The sequence below is a fragment of the Orussus abietinus genome, unplaced genomic scaffold, assembly GCF_000612105.2.
Source record: "Orussus abietinus isolate OABI.00-Male unplaced genomic scaffold, Oabi_2.0 scaffold22, whole genome shotgun sequence".
In the NCBI taxonomy this organism is placed as follows: Eukaryota; Metazoa; Arthropoda; class Insecta; order Hymenoptera; family Orussidae; genus Orussus; species Orussus abietinus.
Window position 1 is genome coordinate 1410905 of NW_019394596.1, and position 16071 is coordinate 1426975.

Sequence of the window (16071 nt, forward strand, 5' to 3'; positions counted from 1 at the left end):
GAAGGAAAAATCTGTATCGTCTTAGGAACGTAGCGGATTCGTTCCTCGGTTGTCGGTAGAACCATAAAGAGCTTACCATGTAGATTTTGGAGGTCCCACGTTTAATCACTCGACAAATATCTGGGAATTCCGCTTCCGTCGCGTGTTCCACGCTACTCTCACTCGTGGACGAAAAAGGAACGAAGCAAAAGGCACGTTTACCTCGAAAGGAAAATTTATTATCATAAAACTTGAAGAAAAAACCCTCTTTGCGATTCGTGATTAGCTTACATGTAACAGCTTTTCCTGGGTGTCTCGCGCCGTTGTGAAGCCACGTAGAAATTTCAGAAACCGAGGATCAATCGCAGAATCGAAAAGAAGAAAGGGAAACGATATTACGGTTGAATAATAAATGAAGAATAAAACGATAGCCTGTCGTAAAAAGATTATTCTTTCTTGGAAGCCTGCTTGGCCTGGTGAGCCTGCAGCACGGCCACGGCCTCCTCGACCTTGGCTTTCAGGGACTCGCTGTGCTCCAACATGTGGAGGAGCTCCGAATTGTCGATTTCCAGCAACATCCCGGTGATCTTCCCAGTTAGCGAGGGATACATGCACTGAATGAGCGGGAACAGACGTTCTCCCAGCATCTGCTTCTGTTCCTGCGGAGGAGCCGCTGCCAGCATGGTGGCCGTCAGCGGTTCCTGACCTTGGATGTGGACCGCTTGTTGCACCGGGGCGCCCGGAGCGGGAATGGTCATGGTCGGCGGTGGGTTGCGCATGTTCGAAGTGTACTTGTAGTTCGGTGGGCGACTCTGGGGAGAGACTCCGACCGCTGGGCCGGCCATCGAGCGACTCTGCATGTTGGCGCCACCGACCGCCTGTTGTCCTGGAAAAGCAAGGGAAACTGTACATCTTCGGCAGGGCGACGAACCGGAGAGCAAATGGACCGGGTGGTTCGAAGGTCTTACCTGTGATGGGCCTTGCCGAGATGGCGTTACGCATCGCTCCGGGTTGGGCAGCCGGAGTACGAGGCGTGGCCCGGAACGGCGTTTGCATGGCCGCGAAGCCCGAGCTTCCGGTTTGTGCATTGGGCCTTACTTGATTGGGTTGTGCCGGCCAACGCGGGGTCGCGCGAATCTGGGCCATCTGAGCAGGCCCGTAGAATCGCTGGGGCTGAGGAAGCGTGGGGACGAAGTAGTTGCCCGTGCCACTTGGTGGGAATATATGTCCGATTTGTTGTATGCGCAAATTGGTCACCCGCTGCATGTACTGCGAGGCCAAATGAGCTTTGCGATCCTCTTTACGTTGGGCCAAGGCAACGTATAGAGGTTTCGAGCCCACTATGCGGCCGTTCATTTCCGTAACCGCTTTGGTCGCCTCCTCCGGGGCGGAGAAGCAGACGAATCCAAAGCCCTTGCTGCGACCGTCTTCCATCATGACTTTGGCAGAAGTTATCGTGCCAAAGGGGGTGAATTCCTTGCGCAAGCGCTCGTCGTCGATGGTATCGTCCAAATTTTTTACATACAGATTCACACCCTGATAGCGGTTCAATCGTTCGATCTTAAGTTGCTCGAACTTCCTCTTCAGCTCCTGCTGACGCTCAGCTTTTTTCTGGGCGCGACCTACGTACATACATTTTCCTTCGGCAACCTCCTTGCCGTTTAACTCCTGTACAGCCTGCTCAGCGCAATCGGGATCCTCGAAAGCGACGAATCCGAATCCACGTGATTTTCCGTCGTCCTTGCTCATTACCTTGTGACTGGTAATGGTGCCGTACACTTCGAACATTTCCTTCAATTTTTCGTCGGTCATATCTTCGGGGAAATTTTTCACATAAACGTTCGTAAACAGTTTAGCCTTCTCTCCGAGTTCCTTCTCGCGCTCCTTGCGGGGGATAAACTTTCCGACGTACACCTAAATCATACAAAGACGGAAGGATTTTGAGTAACGCTTGCGTCATAATTTTCAATCAGGAGTAGTCTCCTATTTTACGTAAACGATAATACCTTCTTTCCATTCAGCAACATTCCGTTCACTTTGTCGATGGATTTGTTGGCTGCCTCCTCCGTTTCAAAGTGGACGAAACCGTAGCCCTTCGAATTACCTGATTCGTCTTGGGCAACTTTGCAACTTAATATGTTCCCAAAGGCCGAAAATGTGTCATACATTGCTTTATTGTCTATATTTTTGTCCAAATTTTTTATGAAGACATTTCCGACACCAGATTTTCGAAGGGATGGATCTCGCTGAGACCACATTATGCGTATCGGCCGTCCCTTTATCATATCGAAATTCATGGTATCCAGTGCACGTTCGGCTGAAAATACAATACGTTAAAACTAAATACGAAGGTCCGCCACGTTCCGAAATACCAAAAGTACTAATAACTGAAAGAATAATTCGAACGCTCTCCGAGCATATCGTTCAAATACGTCATCTATCCCAAAATGCAAGTTCCAACGAGATAAAACGTGGACGATATAATCGCGCAGCAGGGAAACCGGTCGAGTGGAAGACGTGACGCATGAACGTGACGTGCCCGTGACAAGGAAAACGTTTGCCAGTCCGCGTTTCCAGGCACACCTTTCACGGGGAGAAAGGTCTCGAGACGTTAACGTGGACGAATTCCCCTCCCCGGGGGCCGGAAAAGCGCATGGCAGATGCGTTCGACGCGATTCAAAAGCGCGTACGGTCGGAAGATCGAGAAATGCGGCAGCAAAGGAGCGTTCCAGAAGGGAGGGAAGGGAACGAAGATAATCGCGAGACGGCCGTCACCGTCGCCCATTGTCCGGTCGGGCCCGATAACGGGCAAAGAGAATTCAATATGGAGGCCTGGCGCGACGAATAGCACGTGTCCACGGTTGGGCGAAAAAAAAAATCTAGTCGCCTCGCAGGCAGGGAGTCGGTCCCGCATGGACACCCTATCGATTTTCCTATCAACGAAGGTACTCACCGTCGGCTGGCTGTTGAAAGTTAACGTAGGCATAGCCGAGCGAGCGTCGGGTGATCATGTCGCGGCAAACGCGGATCGAAAGGACAGGGCCAGCCGATGAGAACTTTTCGAACAGCATCGCCTCGGTGATCTCGGAATGGAGATCTCCCACGTAGAGGGAGGCCATCGGGTAATTCGGAGCTCCCGGATTCATGCTTGTATTTTTCCCACGTCGATACGGCCGCTACGCGTTCGAAATCCTCCGGTTTCTCGGCGTTCTCTTGGTTCCCTTCAATATGGCTTGCTCTTTTCCGACCACGTCGCTTCTCTTGCTTTGATTACTATTTTTTTCCACACTTTACTGGGTTTCGCGGTTTTCGGCTACGATTTTTCGATTTTTTTGGCTTGGTTTTTCTGGATTTTTATATTTTTTTGGATTTTTTTTACAGGAGAGTTAATTCACGAATGGAGGTGGGTTGTGTGACCTATTTTGTGGAAAAAGGAGACACAACCACACGTGAACACAACTCTACTCTTAATGAGGAAGAGGCGTTGAAAGCAGAGCCCCTCGGCCTTATATACCCGAACGCGCCACTCCCTCCGCCAAGCAGAAATAGTCCCGGGTCGCGACCGTCGCACCATCTGCCGACCTCTCGCGCGCCTCTCGTTCACCGATGCGAAGGAAAGTCCACAATTTCACTTTCCGCATAAATGCTTTGGCAAGAAAACTTCCTTTTTTTCCATTGACCCGTGCATCCTCGCCTAGTGATGGATATGCCTTTGGATTCTGAGTTACGACACGAATATATGATGAAAAACTGTTGACGAATACGCGATCGATAAAGCGAATTTGTACCAACTTAAAGTACGGCCTGCGTTACCGACGGGCTCTCCAAATTCGTCCAAGGTAGATGGGCCTGCACGATCGTTAAAAGTTTCTCGTGTTCGCTCTGGAAGCTTGCGAGCCAAAGCTCTTGTTAAGATTATTATAAATTAATGGCTTTCATGATGTTGAGATCACCATATAAAATGATCAGTAAGTAGCGATTTCCGCATGAATTTGAATATTTATTAATCAGTAGGCTACATCGTCATCCGCAAAGTTTCCTTACATAACTTAAATAAATGTATTTTTCTCGTTTTAGACTCTTTCAAGCATTATGTGTACAACTCGAGTAGATTTAACCAGTATGGTAAGAACGATGAACCTTTGTACTTTGTACGTTTGTCTCATTCTTAATTGCATGACAAGTAGTATCGACTCAAATGTGATCACAAGATGTTTATACCTACAATTAAAAAATTGCAATATACCGATAAACTAAAATTTTGTAAATGTCTTATTTAAAACATCATACTTACTGGTAACTTATTTAAAACTGTACATATCATTTCTAGGTTTGATGCGGGATGACGTACTTCATGTAACCCCTGAAGTCGAAGAAGCGCTTCGACGTATACCTAAACACATAAGAGACGAACGCAACTTTCGCCTCTTTCGTGCTATGCAACTTGATATGAACAGGTCTATATTACCTGAGGAACAGTGGACAAAACTGGAAGAAGTAATATTATTAAAATACTTTAAACGTATTAATTTCAAATTAAGAGGAAGTCTGATGTCGTTTGAGACTAACCTTAATTTACTTACAGGATGTATTATACCTCACGCCATACGTTAAAGAAGTCATTAAAGAAAATGAAGAGAAGATACAATGGGACAAGGAATAATCAGCCAACCGATCCATGAAACCGATGATTTAGTCCGATACAGCAACTAGTATTTGAATTTTAATTGCTTTCATTTACATATGTCTGTAATCTTTCTTTCCCGTGTACATAAAATATATAGCTGTTAACCGATGTTTCAAAATGTACATTTATTTTAAGAGGTAGACAACTCAATTTCTACCGTGTATCGTTAACACTGGAAGTGCGAGATCGACGATAAGTTGATCATAAGTAATATGTTAAATCGCTAACATATCTTACTCAATGCCAAAACGTATAGCACAACAGTGCGTACTTTACTGCGGGCTCTTATTAATAAACGCAAATTGAACGAATTAAAATACGTTTCATAACTGAGTCCAAAATAGGAGCTGCAAAACGTTTTTTCACGTTTTGACCGATATAACGCGCCAACGCGTACGAACTGAAGTTCAACTCGTATCGATTCTCTGAGAAGTATTCCCCAAGTGAGGGAGATTTCGGCGGGACCTCCGGGGTAGTGGTTGCAATTGTTACGATCAATCGATTAGAATACAGCTGAGCCGATTTTCTCTCGTGCTCGCAGTCAGCCAATGCAACTAATGTGCACGGTGCCGCACACGTGCGCGTGGCTCTCGGCAGATCAATATTTCACCCCCACCTGCGTGCATCGGACGAGCGCGGCCGGCGCGAGGTGTCCACCCAATTTCGCGAGAATCCATCCCGATCGGGAACGTCGGCCCAAGAGAAGAGGACTTGGAGGTGCGGAAGCGTCGAATGTCAAGGCTTCGGGTTCTCGAGGACGTCGTCGGGGTCTGGAAGTGTGGACGCCTCGAGTACGTCCAGTACTGCGAAGCGTTCGGGCAGCGATGGTAAAGCACCCCATTTTTATATTTATGCACACGTACCGTTTTTACCGTACCACCTGAATCCGAGAACTTCCTTCGAGAGAGGATCCGTTGGCATCGCGTTCCACCTGCGCCCGCTCGCACCCTGGCCTTTTCGGAAGCGTCGACAGGGAAGCAAGAGGCACCGTCTCGTAGGCATTTCATCGATTCGACCGGGCATGCAATTAAGGCCGTTATCGCTGCCCTTGAGTTATGTAACGATTAAGGGTCCAACACCCCGTTGTCCTTCGACGATCGTTGGGACTTGGAGAACCAGTTAATAATGGCAGTTTGCCTACACGCTTTGTGCAATATGTAAATGATACGTGGAGGAACGCAGAGCTCGTTCCTTGAAATTGGAAGACGGTCCATAATAGGACGAGTTCTTTGAAGCCAAAGTTTTGTACAAAAAATGAGATTAATTGCGCGTCGTTAGTTACTTGTAAATGTCTGAAATAGGATGGACGGAGGAATGAGAAGTAAACCTGTACGGCGTTTATTATTTGCAGATGAGGGAACCACAGAGAACGGCTCGCTTCCATGCGAGAGAACCACAGAGAGGAAATAGTACCGAAACCAGACTTCGATACTGCAAGCTTAGGAAAAACACAGAACTTAGGTGCAGTTTTACCCAATAACTCGGTAGATAGAAAGTCGACGTTTGCCGTGTTAATCGAAATCATGACACGAGACGAATTAGGTATCGCACCGATATTCTACCTCTGCTACGTGTACAAAAGTAGGAAGACGGAAACGATCGTATTAGGAACAAAATAAAAGATACTTATTTATTTATATTTACGCGCAAACTTACATTTATTCGACACGGTCACGTAAGCAAACGCAAGCTCCAGTAGTCCGACATTTGTGTACTTTAACGTAACGATAAACCAAAATCAGACTCGTCGTCGTAGATCTAGATCTCTGTGGTAAGACAGCCAAAAGGAACCCGAGCCAATCGAGGATAAACAATGAATATCCCTTACGACGAAAGTTTAGTTTGGATAGTGGTGGTTGGATTCGTCGTGGCATTTGTTCTGGCATTCGGAATTGGGGCAAACGATGTTGCTAACAGTTTTGGGACTAGTGTCGGTGCCGGGGTGCTCACGATATTTCAAGCTTGTATCTTGGCTACGATCTTCGAAATTGCTGGTGCCGTGCTCATAGGTTATAAGGTGAGGCTACAATGACGTACCACGGATCACAAATCGTTTTTCCCTTCAACCCCATTTTACCCAGGATTAACATAATATAAATGATTTCACAGGTGTCGGATACGATGCGTAAGGGAATATTGGACGTCTCCCTTTACGAAGGCCACGAAAAGGAATTGATGATAGGAGCACTGTCCAGTCTGGCTGGCTCCGGTATCTGGTTAATACTCGCCACCGCTTTAGGACTTCCCATTTCTGGTACGCATTCCATTGTCGGGGCCACCGTTGGTTTCTCGCTCGTGTGCAGAGGAACCGCAGGAGTGAGTAAATGGAGTCGACCGTCTCTCCGGCGACCTCGGTACGTTGGCTCGTACTCAGGGCAAGATCGTCACTTAATTTCCAGGTGAGGTGGGTCGCTCTGGGAAATATAGCGGCGTCGTGGTTTGCGAGTCCAATACTCAGTGGAATCGTGTCGGCAGCGATTTTCTGGGTGCTGCGGAAATCCATCCTACGGTCTAGCCGACCCTTGGACCAGGGCCTGCACGTTCTTCCAATCGCGTACGGCCTGACCGTTGCCGTTAATATACTGTCCATAGCGCACGACGGTCCTAAACGTGAGACGAGGCTGAGTTTAATCGAGGCTTCTCGATCTACCGTAAATCCAGTGGATCGTTAAGACGTTTAATTATTTTCCACAGTTCTACTGCTGGACAAGATACCTTGGTGGGGCAGCCTGACGGCCGCGCTAACGTTGGGGATTCTGTCGGCACTAATCGTATACGCGTTCGTGGTGCCATGGCAGAGGAAGAGAATACTGCTGTCGATGAACAGCGAGGGCAGAGCCCTGGATTTCGAGGCCCACCGTCGAAAGGAATCCACCGCCCTGTCCGTCATCTCGAAGGCCCCCGTGGGGAACGAAAACGGCACTACGAGGCAGGAGGCGCCGAAGCTCCGAGAAAACAGTAGCGCCAGTCCTCTGTTGTTGGCTGCCGGGGCCGATGGCGAAGGCGGACCTACCGAGCTCGCCGTGCCCGACGAGGAATCCCCGGAGGTCTCGAAGCTTTTCTCCTTTTTGCAAGTGTTAACCGCGGCTTTCGGCAGCTTCGCCCACGGAGGCAACGACGTCAGCAACGCCATCGGTCCCCTGATCGCCCTGTGGGCCGTCTACGCCGAAGGCTCGGCCAGACAGGAGGCCGACACTCCCCTGCTGATCCTCCTCTACGGGGGACTCGGCATATCGACCGGACTCTGGGTCTGGGGACGGAAAGTCATTAGGACCCTTGGGCAAGACTTGGCTCGGATCACCCCGACCACGGGATTCACGATAGAGGTACGAGGTTTGCGATTTTACCGGGTCGTTGCCCTTTTAAATTCCTGAAATTCTTCAAACCCCCAGGTGGGTGCCGCGGTGACGGTACTGTTGGCAAGCAAGGCTGGTTTACCTGTGTCAACGACTCACTGCAAGGTGGGATCCGTGGTGTGCGTCGGCTGGGCGTCTCGAGGAGGCGAAGGCGTATCCTGGAGACTGTTTCGCAACATCGCGTTCGCCTGGCTGATCACCGTGCCGGTCGCAGGTTTCCTATCGGCGGCTTGCATGGCCCTTTTCAGGGAGTTTATAACTCTGTGATTCTCCAACCGAGAGGCTAAATAGTAAATACCATCCGACGTTACAGTTGTCAATAACTTATTAAGAAATAAATTATCAAAAGCTGAACCACCGCCGGTCGGGTCTCTCGCTCCTAAGGGTGGCGAACCGTCGCCCTCTTTTACCTCATCTTCGTAGCTCGGCTGCAACGAATCCCAGGTAATTCCCATCTCGTCCGCTCGGCCGCGGGGATGCACAGAGCGAATGGAAATCGATTTCTCTCTCGAGGCTACTGGAACGAATTTATTTTAGCGACGCGGTAACATATACCTTCGCGGCTTTATAGGCCGAACGTAGGGAAGAGCGCAGCCTTGACGACGACTTGTTGACGGAATCGATACCTCACCGATAACCCGAATACGCGGGGACCACCGCGAGGTTCTCGAGGTTCTCGACGGACTGGCGTGTCCGATTGGCGTTATTACAGGTATCGTTTGACGGCGCAATGGAGAGCTTGCCCTTGATCCCCGGGTACGCGTTCCACGACCCCACGGTAAGTCCTCGCCCGTGCACGCGAATCGGAACCGCCACTTGTATTCTCCTCGCTCTCCGGCCAAGGTGCAAGACCACAAGCTGAAGCAGAAATTCGACTTCCTGAATGGTTTCCGAGTGGTGCGGGACGACGACGTCGGGAGACCCGCGGACCAAGAGGACCTCTTGGAGTAGGTTTCGTCTCATTATTTTTTATCCGCGTCGAAGAAGGAATTGCTCTCTTTAAATTTCCAGGTACGACCCGTCGCTGACCTACGGACGCGTCCAGGAGGAGGCGTACCCGCAGTTCGTTCCTCGGTACGCCCTGTTCGCGCAAAAGTGCCTCAGCTTCCGAGGGTTCTTCCGGGAGGGCGTCTTCGACTCCCCCAACGAGCACTTCCGGATTCGCCACGTGAACATCGTCTACTTCCTGGAGGACGACACGATGACGGTGACGGAGCCCAGGGTGGAGAACGCGGGGCTCGTGCAGGGGAGACTGGTAAGGCGAGGGAGGATCCCGAAGAACGCCCGCGGGGACGCGTACCACTGGAAGGACCTCAACGTCGGCATCGACCTAGGTACCGGGAAGACCGTAGAATCCTCGAGGACCTGGAGAACCTAATTACGACAAATTGCAGTTATATACGGAGTGGGGTACCACACGGTGGATTGTGACCCGTTCACCGCGGAATTCCTGCGTAGCCAAGGAATAGACCCGAACGACAAGGAGGAGCCTCCACCCGATCCCTACATCCAGCTGCGAGAAGGCAAGGCGAAAGCTCCCTCTCGGTCGACCCCGGTGCCCGACGACTCCAGGCGTCGTTTCCTCGAGTTCGACGGAGCGGTGCTGTCCTTCACCGCGTTCTGGAACGACGATCTCTACCGGGTCATGTACTTCCTGACCGACGACACGATCGCGGTCCGCGAGATCCGCAGGCCGAACGACGGGAAGGACCCGGTGGCCCTGCTCCTGAAGAGAACGAAGCTTCCGAAGAACTGGAAGGACCTGCCCTCCTCCTATCCGTCGGGGTACATGGAACGCGGAGACGAGGAGGTCGTCGAGTACTACACGCCGAAGGACTTGAGGGTGAGTCGATGGCTCGGTCGCCAGGTCGAAGTCTCCGTTCGAACCTTTCCCTTCTTTCAGGTCGGCGAGACGATCTTCGTGTACGGCAGGAGGTTCCTCCTCTGCGACTGCGACCCGTTCACCAGGAGGTACTACTCGAGCGCGTTGGGCATGGATCAGCCGGCAAGGATCGACCCTCCCGTCGAGGAGCCGCGACCTCCAGTGAAATTCGTCCCGCCGCCGCACCAGGGGATCGGTTCCCCGGAAGATACCCTGGCGACCTGCCTCTCCTTCGTCCCCAAGCGACCGAGGAAGGACGCGATCCGTCAGCTCTTTAATTTCCCGAAAAAGCTGCGCTACTCCATGAGGATGGAGGCGGTGCATCCGGAGGACGAGGGTCGGGACTTCGTTCTGGAGTACAATCTGAGCGACGGAGGCATCGTCATCAACGAGGTGGAGAAGCGAAACTCGGGTCGCCGGGGAGGGTGCTTCCTGTCCATCGGGGCGATCCCGAAGCCCGACGCCGACCGGGACAACCCGGAGTTCTACACCCCGGAGGACTTTTTCATCGGAGCGAGGATCAACGTCTACAACACTAGCTTCGTCATCACCGGAGCCGACCTCTTCGTGTACCGATACATGGAAGCGAATCCCGAGAAATTCTGTCGAGAGCTCCGGGACAACGTGCGGGACTACTTAATGGGGCAGGGCCTTCTAAGGGACGACGTCGACGCTCAGCTGGGTGTTCGAGCCTTGGAACGGAAAGGAGCCGAATCGCGAATCGAGGAACCCGCGCCCTCTTCCACCCCGCGCATTTCGGCCGGAGGCGGGGCGGCTCTTCCCCCGTCCGGAAGGAAGGAATTGAAATGGGCCGATCAGGTAATTCGGGAAACTCGGCGAGGTTCGTTGGAAGCTCTGGACGACACTATCCCCCCGAAGGTCTCTCGCAGTCCCGAATTAGGTCGGGTTAGGTTTAATTCCATTCCAAAACAACCCCTCCGCGAGAAAGGGAATGTCCCGCCTCGTTCTTTCGAGAATCGCGACCGGAGATTCGAAGCGCCGTATCAATTTCCATAACACGTTTATTTTCAAGGATCTAAAACACCTAGGAGGGAGCCAGGCCGTTCAGAAATCAAACTCGCGTAACTCGTGTTACAGGTTAGCCAGTAGATGCGCGAGAACGCAAGGGAACCGCCGAAAGGAAAATTCCCGCAGCCTCCGTCGTCCCGATCCGGAAGGCAACCTGGGGCGAACTCTGGAGTCCATGCAAACGGGGTACATGAAATAAAACCAGGGCACGGTTACTCTAAATACCGAAAGTGACTCGTCCTTCTGGACCGTCCACGTGGCCTTTTCTACGTCCTGTTTACGCTCCTACGAGCATATGTGTACGTGTATACATATATATCGATTTCACGTAACCCACGATAAATTCCGGACCGATGGATTTTCTATTGGCTCGGATTATCGGACACTGGAAAGCGGTACGATCGGCCCTCGGGGATTCCAGAGAGTGTAAAAAGAATAAAATAAACCAAGGATATCCAAGCGATGAATTCACAATGTTCATTTCTTTTTTGTTTTCCACTCGTTCACACATCGGAAGAGACGCATAAACTACCGACCCGGAGAAATCCTAATTCCGAGATGATTATCCGAGTCTAGAGCCCGCCAATCTTCGTTCTAAAAAGAAAAACAATAACAGGTATCGTTAACAATAAGAATCATGTCTCATGAAATTCTCATCAAATGGTACAATATTAATAATAATATTAATAATATTCCTCGCCGGCGTCGTCGTCCTCGTCATCCAAGTTACTGCAGAGTAACTTCACTGTTATTCCTTTTTCTTGTATAATAATCTTAAATCATTTACTGCGGTCCATGATTAATACAATAATAGATAATATTATATATATATATATATATATATAATTCGCAATAGACAATAGAATATGTTTAAAATAACCAGCTGACAATAATTTTCCGTTATTATCCACAGATCGCGAGCGGTAGTACATCCTGATAAACGTAAAACTTAGTGGCGAGCCCGCGCACCTTATTCCGCGTTAAGAAAAGCGGGCTCCTTCGTTCGCAGGCACCGGATTATCTGTCCATTGAAGTTTCAAACGGCGTCGTAATCGATTCAAACGACCCTTGCGCATAATATGGTTCTCGCATAGAATTTCTTCATTCTCAACAAAAGTACGTTGAAGCATTTCATACTGGGGGGGGGGTTAGTCCACGTAGTTAAAGTTTTTCTCCATCGTTCGGCATCTCGTTATCGTCGTCCCGTATTATTCTCGAGTTTCTTTTGTATGTTCCTTTTTTTTTTTTATTAATTTGTACGTTTTACGAAAACACCTCTCGACGAGTCGCACGCAACACCACACTGTATACTCGTCACCGTTCGCAGGTTATCCCGAGGTGTATACCTCTTGACGGTCGATCATTGTTTCTCGTAGCGATTACAATAACATAGTGGTTACGACCTTTTACGCAACGCTAATTACCATACGAATTATTTGTTTAACGAAGGGAAATAGCCTGGACGACTCGAGTCCCGTCACAGCGGTTAGAAGCCCTTTATATTTCCGGAAAGAAGCGAAGGAGAGTAAGTGATGAGTCGATAATTAGTCGGAGCGTTCTTCCTTAACGTCGATTACTATCGTTAATAATTTTTAATTTTATTATGCCCATTGGGTGGTCGTCGCTACTGGCGCGTGCCACCCCGACCTCTTCCCCGACCTCCGTCTCGATCCTGCAAGGACGATATATATCGCTTATTTATTATCGGCGAGGTGCCCCGCTCGGTGATAGCCTGCCTTTAATTTCATTCTCGAAAACGACCGACTCCGCTCGACGGATCCACGGATTCTCTCCGGAAAGCCCGGAGCGTGGTTTTCGCTCCGATGGATTTCATCCGATCTCGTAGATATCTCGAGGCTCTAGGTTCGCCCGTTCTCGGGGTCTCTTACCTTACGAGAGTGTTGGTGAGGGTGCTGCTGGTGGGGATATTGGTGTTGGTGATGTTCGCGCGGAAGATCGGAAGGATGTCCCCTGTTTCTGTGATTCGGAAGGTGATGATGCTGAACGGGGTTAACCGGAGCTTTACGCTGATCCTCCTCGGCTTGCCTTCGCTCGTAGTGTCCGAAGTCGTCGAAAATACTAGTAGTGTGACGATAAGTGTGCAGGATGCGCAGCACGTTAACTCCCTTCGCGTGTGGCACCTCCTGAGCATCCCGCGAATTGGTCACTGGTTTATTTTCATTGTTTTCTAACTTAATGTGCCGCAACTGCACGTTAGGCACGTCCTTCACATAAATCCAACGAACACGAAATTGACCCTTCCACTTGTCCTGTGACCACACCGAGCTGTTGCTCTGATAATCGACCGGTGAAACCATTTGGGCCATTCCGCAAAAATGGCCCGATCCGTTAACGGAGAAAAACAGGTACAAGGGAGCACCCTCTCGACTCGCTTCTCTGTACGCTTGGTCCAGCCTTTTATTGCCGTGCTCCGTGCTGCACCAGATCTCGTACTTGATAGACCTATGGATATCGTCCTCGGAATAAGACTTAATAACGAAGAACCTAGCGCCATGGGCAGTTTGATCAAACACTTCGGGATTGTAGTCATTTTTCACTTTCAGCTCATCCAACACTGGATGAGATTGGACCTGGGCACATGGAACTAACTGTTGTTGCGACTGCTGCTGGGGTTGTTGCTGCGGTGGCTGCGGCTGCTGCTGCTGATGCTGCGAGTGCTGTTGCTGCTGCTGCTGCTGCTGGTGTTGATGCTGTTGGTGCTGTTGATGTTGTTGATGCTGCTGATGCTGCTGGTGCTGCTGGTGCTGCTGGTGTTGCGGATGCTGTGGGTGTTGTTGGTGCTGCTGATGCGGTGGCGGCGGTGGCTGCTGTTGCTGCTGCGTAGCAGGCGGAGGTTGATGATGTTGTTGCTGATGCGGTGGCTGCGATTGAATCTGAATTTGTGATTGAGGAGGCGACGGGGGAGCGGAAGCCTGTCTGGTCCAGCACGGTTGTTGCGGAGGCCTCTGTCTTTGAACGGGTGGCGGAGGTGGCGGGACGGGAGGTTGTATTTGCGGCGGTGGTGGTGCTTTGGGTGGTGGCGCCGATGACTTTCCTTCTCCCCAGGTACCGATGTCCATGTTGTGCTTTCCTGGCACCATTGGTGGCGGAGGCATCCCTGCTTTCTTCTTCATTCCTTGGGATGTCGATAACGGTGGTACCGGCTTGGCCGGTTGGCTCGCTACGCTCGCCCATGTGATTTTTCTTGGTTCCTTCGCCTCTACCTTTGGCGGAGGATTTTGAGGCGCTTGCTGATCCGGCCTAGGAATTTCACCACTACCAAGGGATAAACCTTGCACACTTTGTTCTATAGTTTTCATATCCGCTCCACCCGGAGTTGGATAGTTCTCGTTACCCCGAGGCTGTTGGTAATAATCCTCGTAACGAGCTTTCCTTGGCGTTCCCCAAGTACTGTAGTCTCCGTTACCATGGAAGTAATTGAACGCTGGCTGACCAAACGTTCCAAACCCACCACCGGCGCTGGCAGAAAACATACCATCCATGCCGTAAGCATCGTGTCCTATTTGTCCCCCGTATCCAGACAAGAATGCAACCGGATCCGTTCCATTTGACCACGTTCCATCACCGGCTCCAAATGCCTGGTATGGAAAGGACGTTCCTGCATAGTAAGGGCTATAGGGATCGCCCGTTCCAATCGGGTAGCTGGAATGGTGCTGAGTATTGTTGCCCCCTCTCCAAGAATCGAACCCGGTGTCTTCTCCACCTGCATGCTCTGCCTGTTGTTGCTGCTGCTGATGCTCCTTAGGACCATTGCTTACTGGAAACGTGACGATAGTTTATGTTAAGATAAATTAAATACCGTACTTGTGGGCAGATCTTGAAGAGATCTCAACTTGGATAATTATCGAACTCAAACGTTACATATTTCTCCCGTAATTGTCATTAGTAGGTATTCATAATATAAGACTGTGCTTGTTTTATAAACAGAGATGCTACGTTACAATTTGCATTCTTTGGCTTTTTTTTGTCTTAATTCGTCGGACTTCATTAAAACTGAAATTAATGACTGTTGTGTCAAGCTTCATAGACTCCACCTGCAAGTTGCTCTTAACATAGAAGAGAGCGGTATTACGATATTCGCTCAGGCTTCAATCAATTGCAATTAATACTTTCTCTATGCCTCGTGCTAACTACGGTATTAAAATGTATTAAAATATGATGGAAACATACTTCAAAATGGATCGAAATGTTATCTAGACGAAGAAGTCATTGGCCGTCAACAAAAAAAAAACACATTTTTTGTCCGGTGCTCATTTTGACACAGCTGGAGAACAAACAGTATCTTGTAACCAAAGAAATTGACGAAACTCAACGCAAGGGAGCGAGATCGCGAGCAAAAGATAACTGTCTACATGGAATATTTTGAGCGGAAAGTCGGTTAGCTATAAAAATCCAAGCGGGCAAACGATCGGTAAGGGGTAGATCCTCGGAGTCTTTTAAAGGATAATCGGGCGAAGGTTCGAGCGCAGAGGAGTACTTACCCTGACTGTTAGCTTGTCCTTTCATCCGCTGCATTCCAAAGCATGGAAAAATATAGAAATTTTATAATGGCTGTCTTCGTAGAGGATTTCGCCGCGCAGCGGTGTAGGTCGAGGCACGTCAACGGACTGACCTGATCTGAAACGGCACCTGCCAATCCAGCTGACATAACCTGCCGCGCGGTCTGTTTAGTCTCTCCCGCAGGAGAGCGGACGCCGCCAATTCCACGGCAAAGATACCTCGCACGTTCAAATATTGCAACCGCAAAAAGTAAGCGCAACAGCGTTTATTCGAGGCGAACGCGCGATCGGTCCCTGGAGATAACCGACTCCACCGATACCTGAGACTCTCGCGCGCTACTTCCCAATGTTCCGCCGCGAGAGAATCTCAGGAATTTCACGTATTTCACCTACAATTGATAGATTCGCACGAATTTCTCACCTCCGGATAATAACTGCGTGACGTGCACTGACCTCCCGTATGTACCGCTGGTGTAGCCAGCCCTAGGCACGCTAAAATCCCTAGATCGGCCAAATCAAAGGGTAGCGCTAGTGTTCCCGAGAATGTGGGGTATTCACGCCAGAGAGAAGTTGGAAGACTGCTCCCCGGCTGAGTCACCTTGTTCATCTGTTCTGTGC

At 50.0% G+C, this 16071-nt stretch overlaps 5 protein-coding genes across 7 annotated transcripts; 3 read left to right on the forward strand and 2 right to left on the reverse strand.

The window, feature by feature from the left end:
• Positions 1-196: 196 nt before the first annotated feature.
• LOC105702053 (polyadenylate-binding protein 4-like) lies at positions 197-3473 on the reverse strand. The gene is made up of 4 exons (XM_012429285.2): positions 2933-3473; positions 1986-2296; positions 948-1893; positions 197-865 (listed from the first exon to the last, which is right to left on the reverse strand). The coding sequence occupies exons 1-4, from the start codon at positions 3123-3125 to the stop codon at positions 426-428; spliced, it is 1890 nt and encodes a 629-aa protein (XP_012284708.1). The 5' UTR covers positions 3126-3473; the 3' UTR covers positions 197-425.
• A 313-nt stretch (positions 3474-3786) lies between these two features.
• Positions 3787-4776, forward strand: LOC105702056 (cytochrome b-c1 complex subunit 7-like). The gene is made up of 4 exons (XM_012429288.2): positions 3787-3947; positions 4057-4104; positions 4310-4476; positions 4565-4776. Exons 1-4 carry the CDS (start codon positions 3908-3910, stop codon positions 4640-4642), a joined length of 333 nt encoding a protein of 110 aa, XP_012284711.1. The 5' UTR covers positions 3787-3907; the 3' UTR covers positions 4643-4776.
• Positions 4777-4910: 134 nt separating this feature from the next.
• Positions 4911-8752, forward strand: LOC105702054 (sodium-dependent phosphate transporter 1-B). Of its 2 annotated transcripts, none has more exons than XM_012429286.2 (7): positions 4911-5493; positions 6018-6208; positions 6423-6683; positions 6776-6982; positions 7066-7276; positions 7361-7992; positions 8059-8752. In XM_012429286.2, the coding sequence occupies exons 3-7, from the start codon at positions 6480-6482 to the stop codon at positions 8287-8289; spliced, it is 1485 nt and encodes a 494-aa protein (XP_012284709.1). In that variant the 5' UTR covers positions 4911-5493; positions 6018-6208; positions 6423-6479; the 3' UTR covers positions 8290-8752. The 2 variants fall into 2 exon arrangements, with proteins under 2 accessions (XP_012284709.1, XP_012284710.1); XM_012429287.2 differs by having other exon boundaries at positions 6018-6127.
• On the forward strand, positions 8749-11267 carry LOC105701939 (EF-hand domain-containing protein 1-like; the record flags this gene model as incomplete). Its single annotated transcript, XM_012429099.2, is given in 3 exon segments — positions 8749-8978; positions 9034-9356; positions 9417-11267. Coding segments are annotated over 3 exon segments (2058 nt in total), but the record flags the coding sequence as incomplete, so codon positions are not given.
• A 120-nt stretch (positions 11268-11387) lies between these two features.
• LOC105702051 (YTH domain-containing family protein 3) lies at positions 11388-15949 on the reverse strand. 2 transcript variants are annotated; one of them, XM_012429284.2, is made up of 4 exons: positions 15875-15949; positions 15436-15463; positions 12823-14711; positions 11388-12605 (listed from the first exon to the last, which is right to left on the reverse strand). In XM_012429284.2, exons 2-4 carry the CDS (start codon positions 15458-15460, stop codon positions 12558-12560), a joined length of 1962 nt encoding a protein of 653 aa, XP_012284707.1. In that variant the 5' UTR covers positions 15461-15463; positions 15875-15949; the 3' UTR covers positions 11388-12557. The 2 variants fall into 2 exon arrangements, with proteins under 2 accessions (XP_012284707.1, XP_012284706.1); XM_012429283.2 differs by having other exon boundaries at positions 15567-15914.
• Between the last annotated feature and the right edge of the window lie 122 nt (positions 15950-16071).

Bases quoted from the DNA above. Each gene is read 5' to 3' on its own strand.
- LOC105702053 (XM_012429285.2), bottom strand. From the start codon at position 3,125: ATGAATCCGGGAGCTCCGAATTACCCGATGGCCTCCCTCTACGTGGGA. The intron at 1,894-1,985 runs GTATTATCGTTT...TGTATGATTTAG, and splicing joins TGTTGCTGAATGGAAAGAAG to GTGTACGTCGGAAAGTTTAT. The intron at 866-947 runs GTAAGACCTTCG...TTGCTTTTCCAG, and splicing joins CTCGGCAAGGCCCATCACAG to GACAACAGGCGGTCGGTGGC.
- LOC105702056 (XM_012429288.2), top strand. From the start codon at position 3,908: ATGGCTTTCATGATGTTGAGATCACCATATAAAATGATCA. The intron at 4,105-4,309 runs GTAAGAACGATG...TATCATTTCTAG, and splicing joins GAGTAGATTTAACCAGTATG to GTTTGATGCGGGATGACGTA. The intron at 4,477-4,564 runs GTAATATTATTA...ATTTACTTACAG, and splicing joins AGTGGACAAAACTGGAAGAA to GATGTATTATACCTCACGCC.
- LOC105702054 (XM_012429286.2), top strand. From the start codon at position 6,480: ATGAATATCCCTTACGACGAAAGTTTAGTTTGGATAGTGGTGGTTGGA. The intron at 6,983-7,065 runs GTGAGTAAATGG...CTTAATTTCCAG, and splicing joins TGTGCAGAGGAACCGCAGGA to GTGAGGTGGGTCGCTCTGGG. The intron at 7,277-7,360 runs GTGAGACGAGGC...TATTTTCCACAG, and splicing joins AGCGCACGACGGTCCTAAAC to TTCTACTGCTGGACAAGATA.
- LOC105702051 (XM_012429283.2), bottom strand. From the start codon at position 15,602: ATGTCAGCTGGATTGGCAGGTGCCGTTTCAGATCAG. The intron at 14,712-15,435 runs GTAAGTACTCCT...TCACGTTTCCAG, and splicing joins AGGACAAGCTAACAGTCAGG to TAAGCAATGGTCCTAAGGAG. The intron at 12,606-12,822 runs GTAAGAGACCCC...TCGTCCTTGCAG, and splicing joins CTCACCAACACTCTCGTAAG to GATCGAGACGGAGGTCGGGG.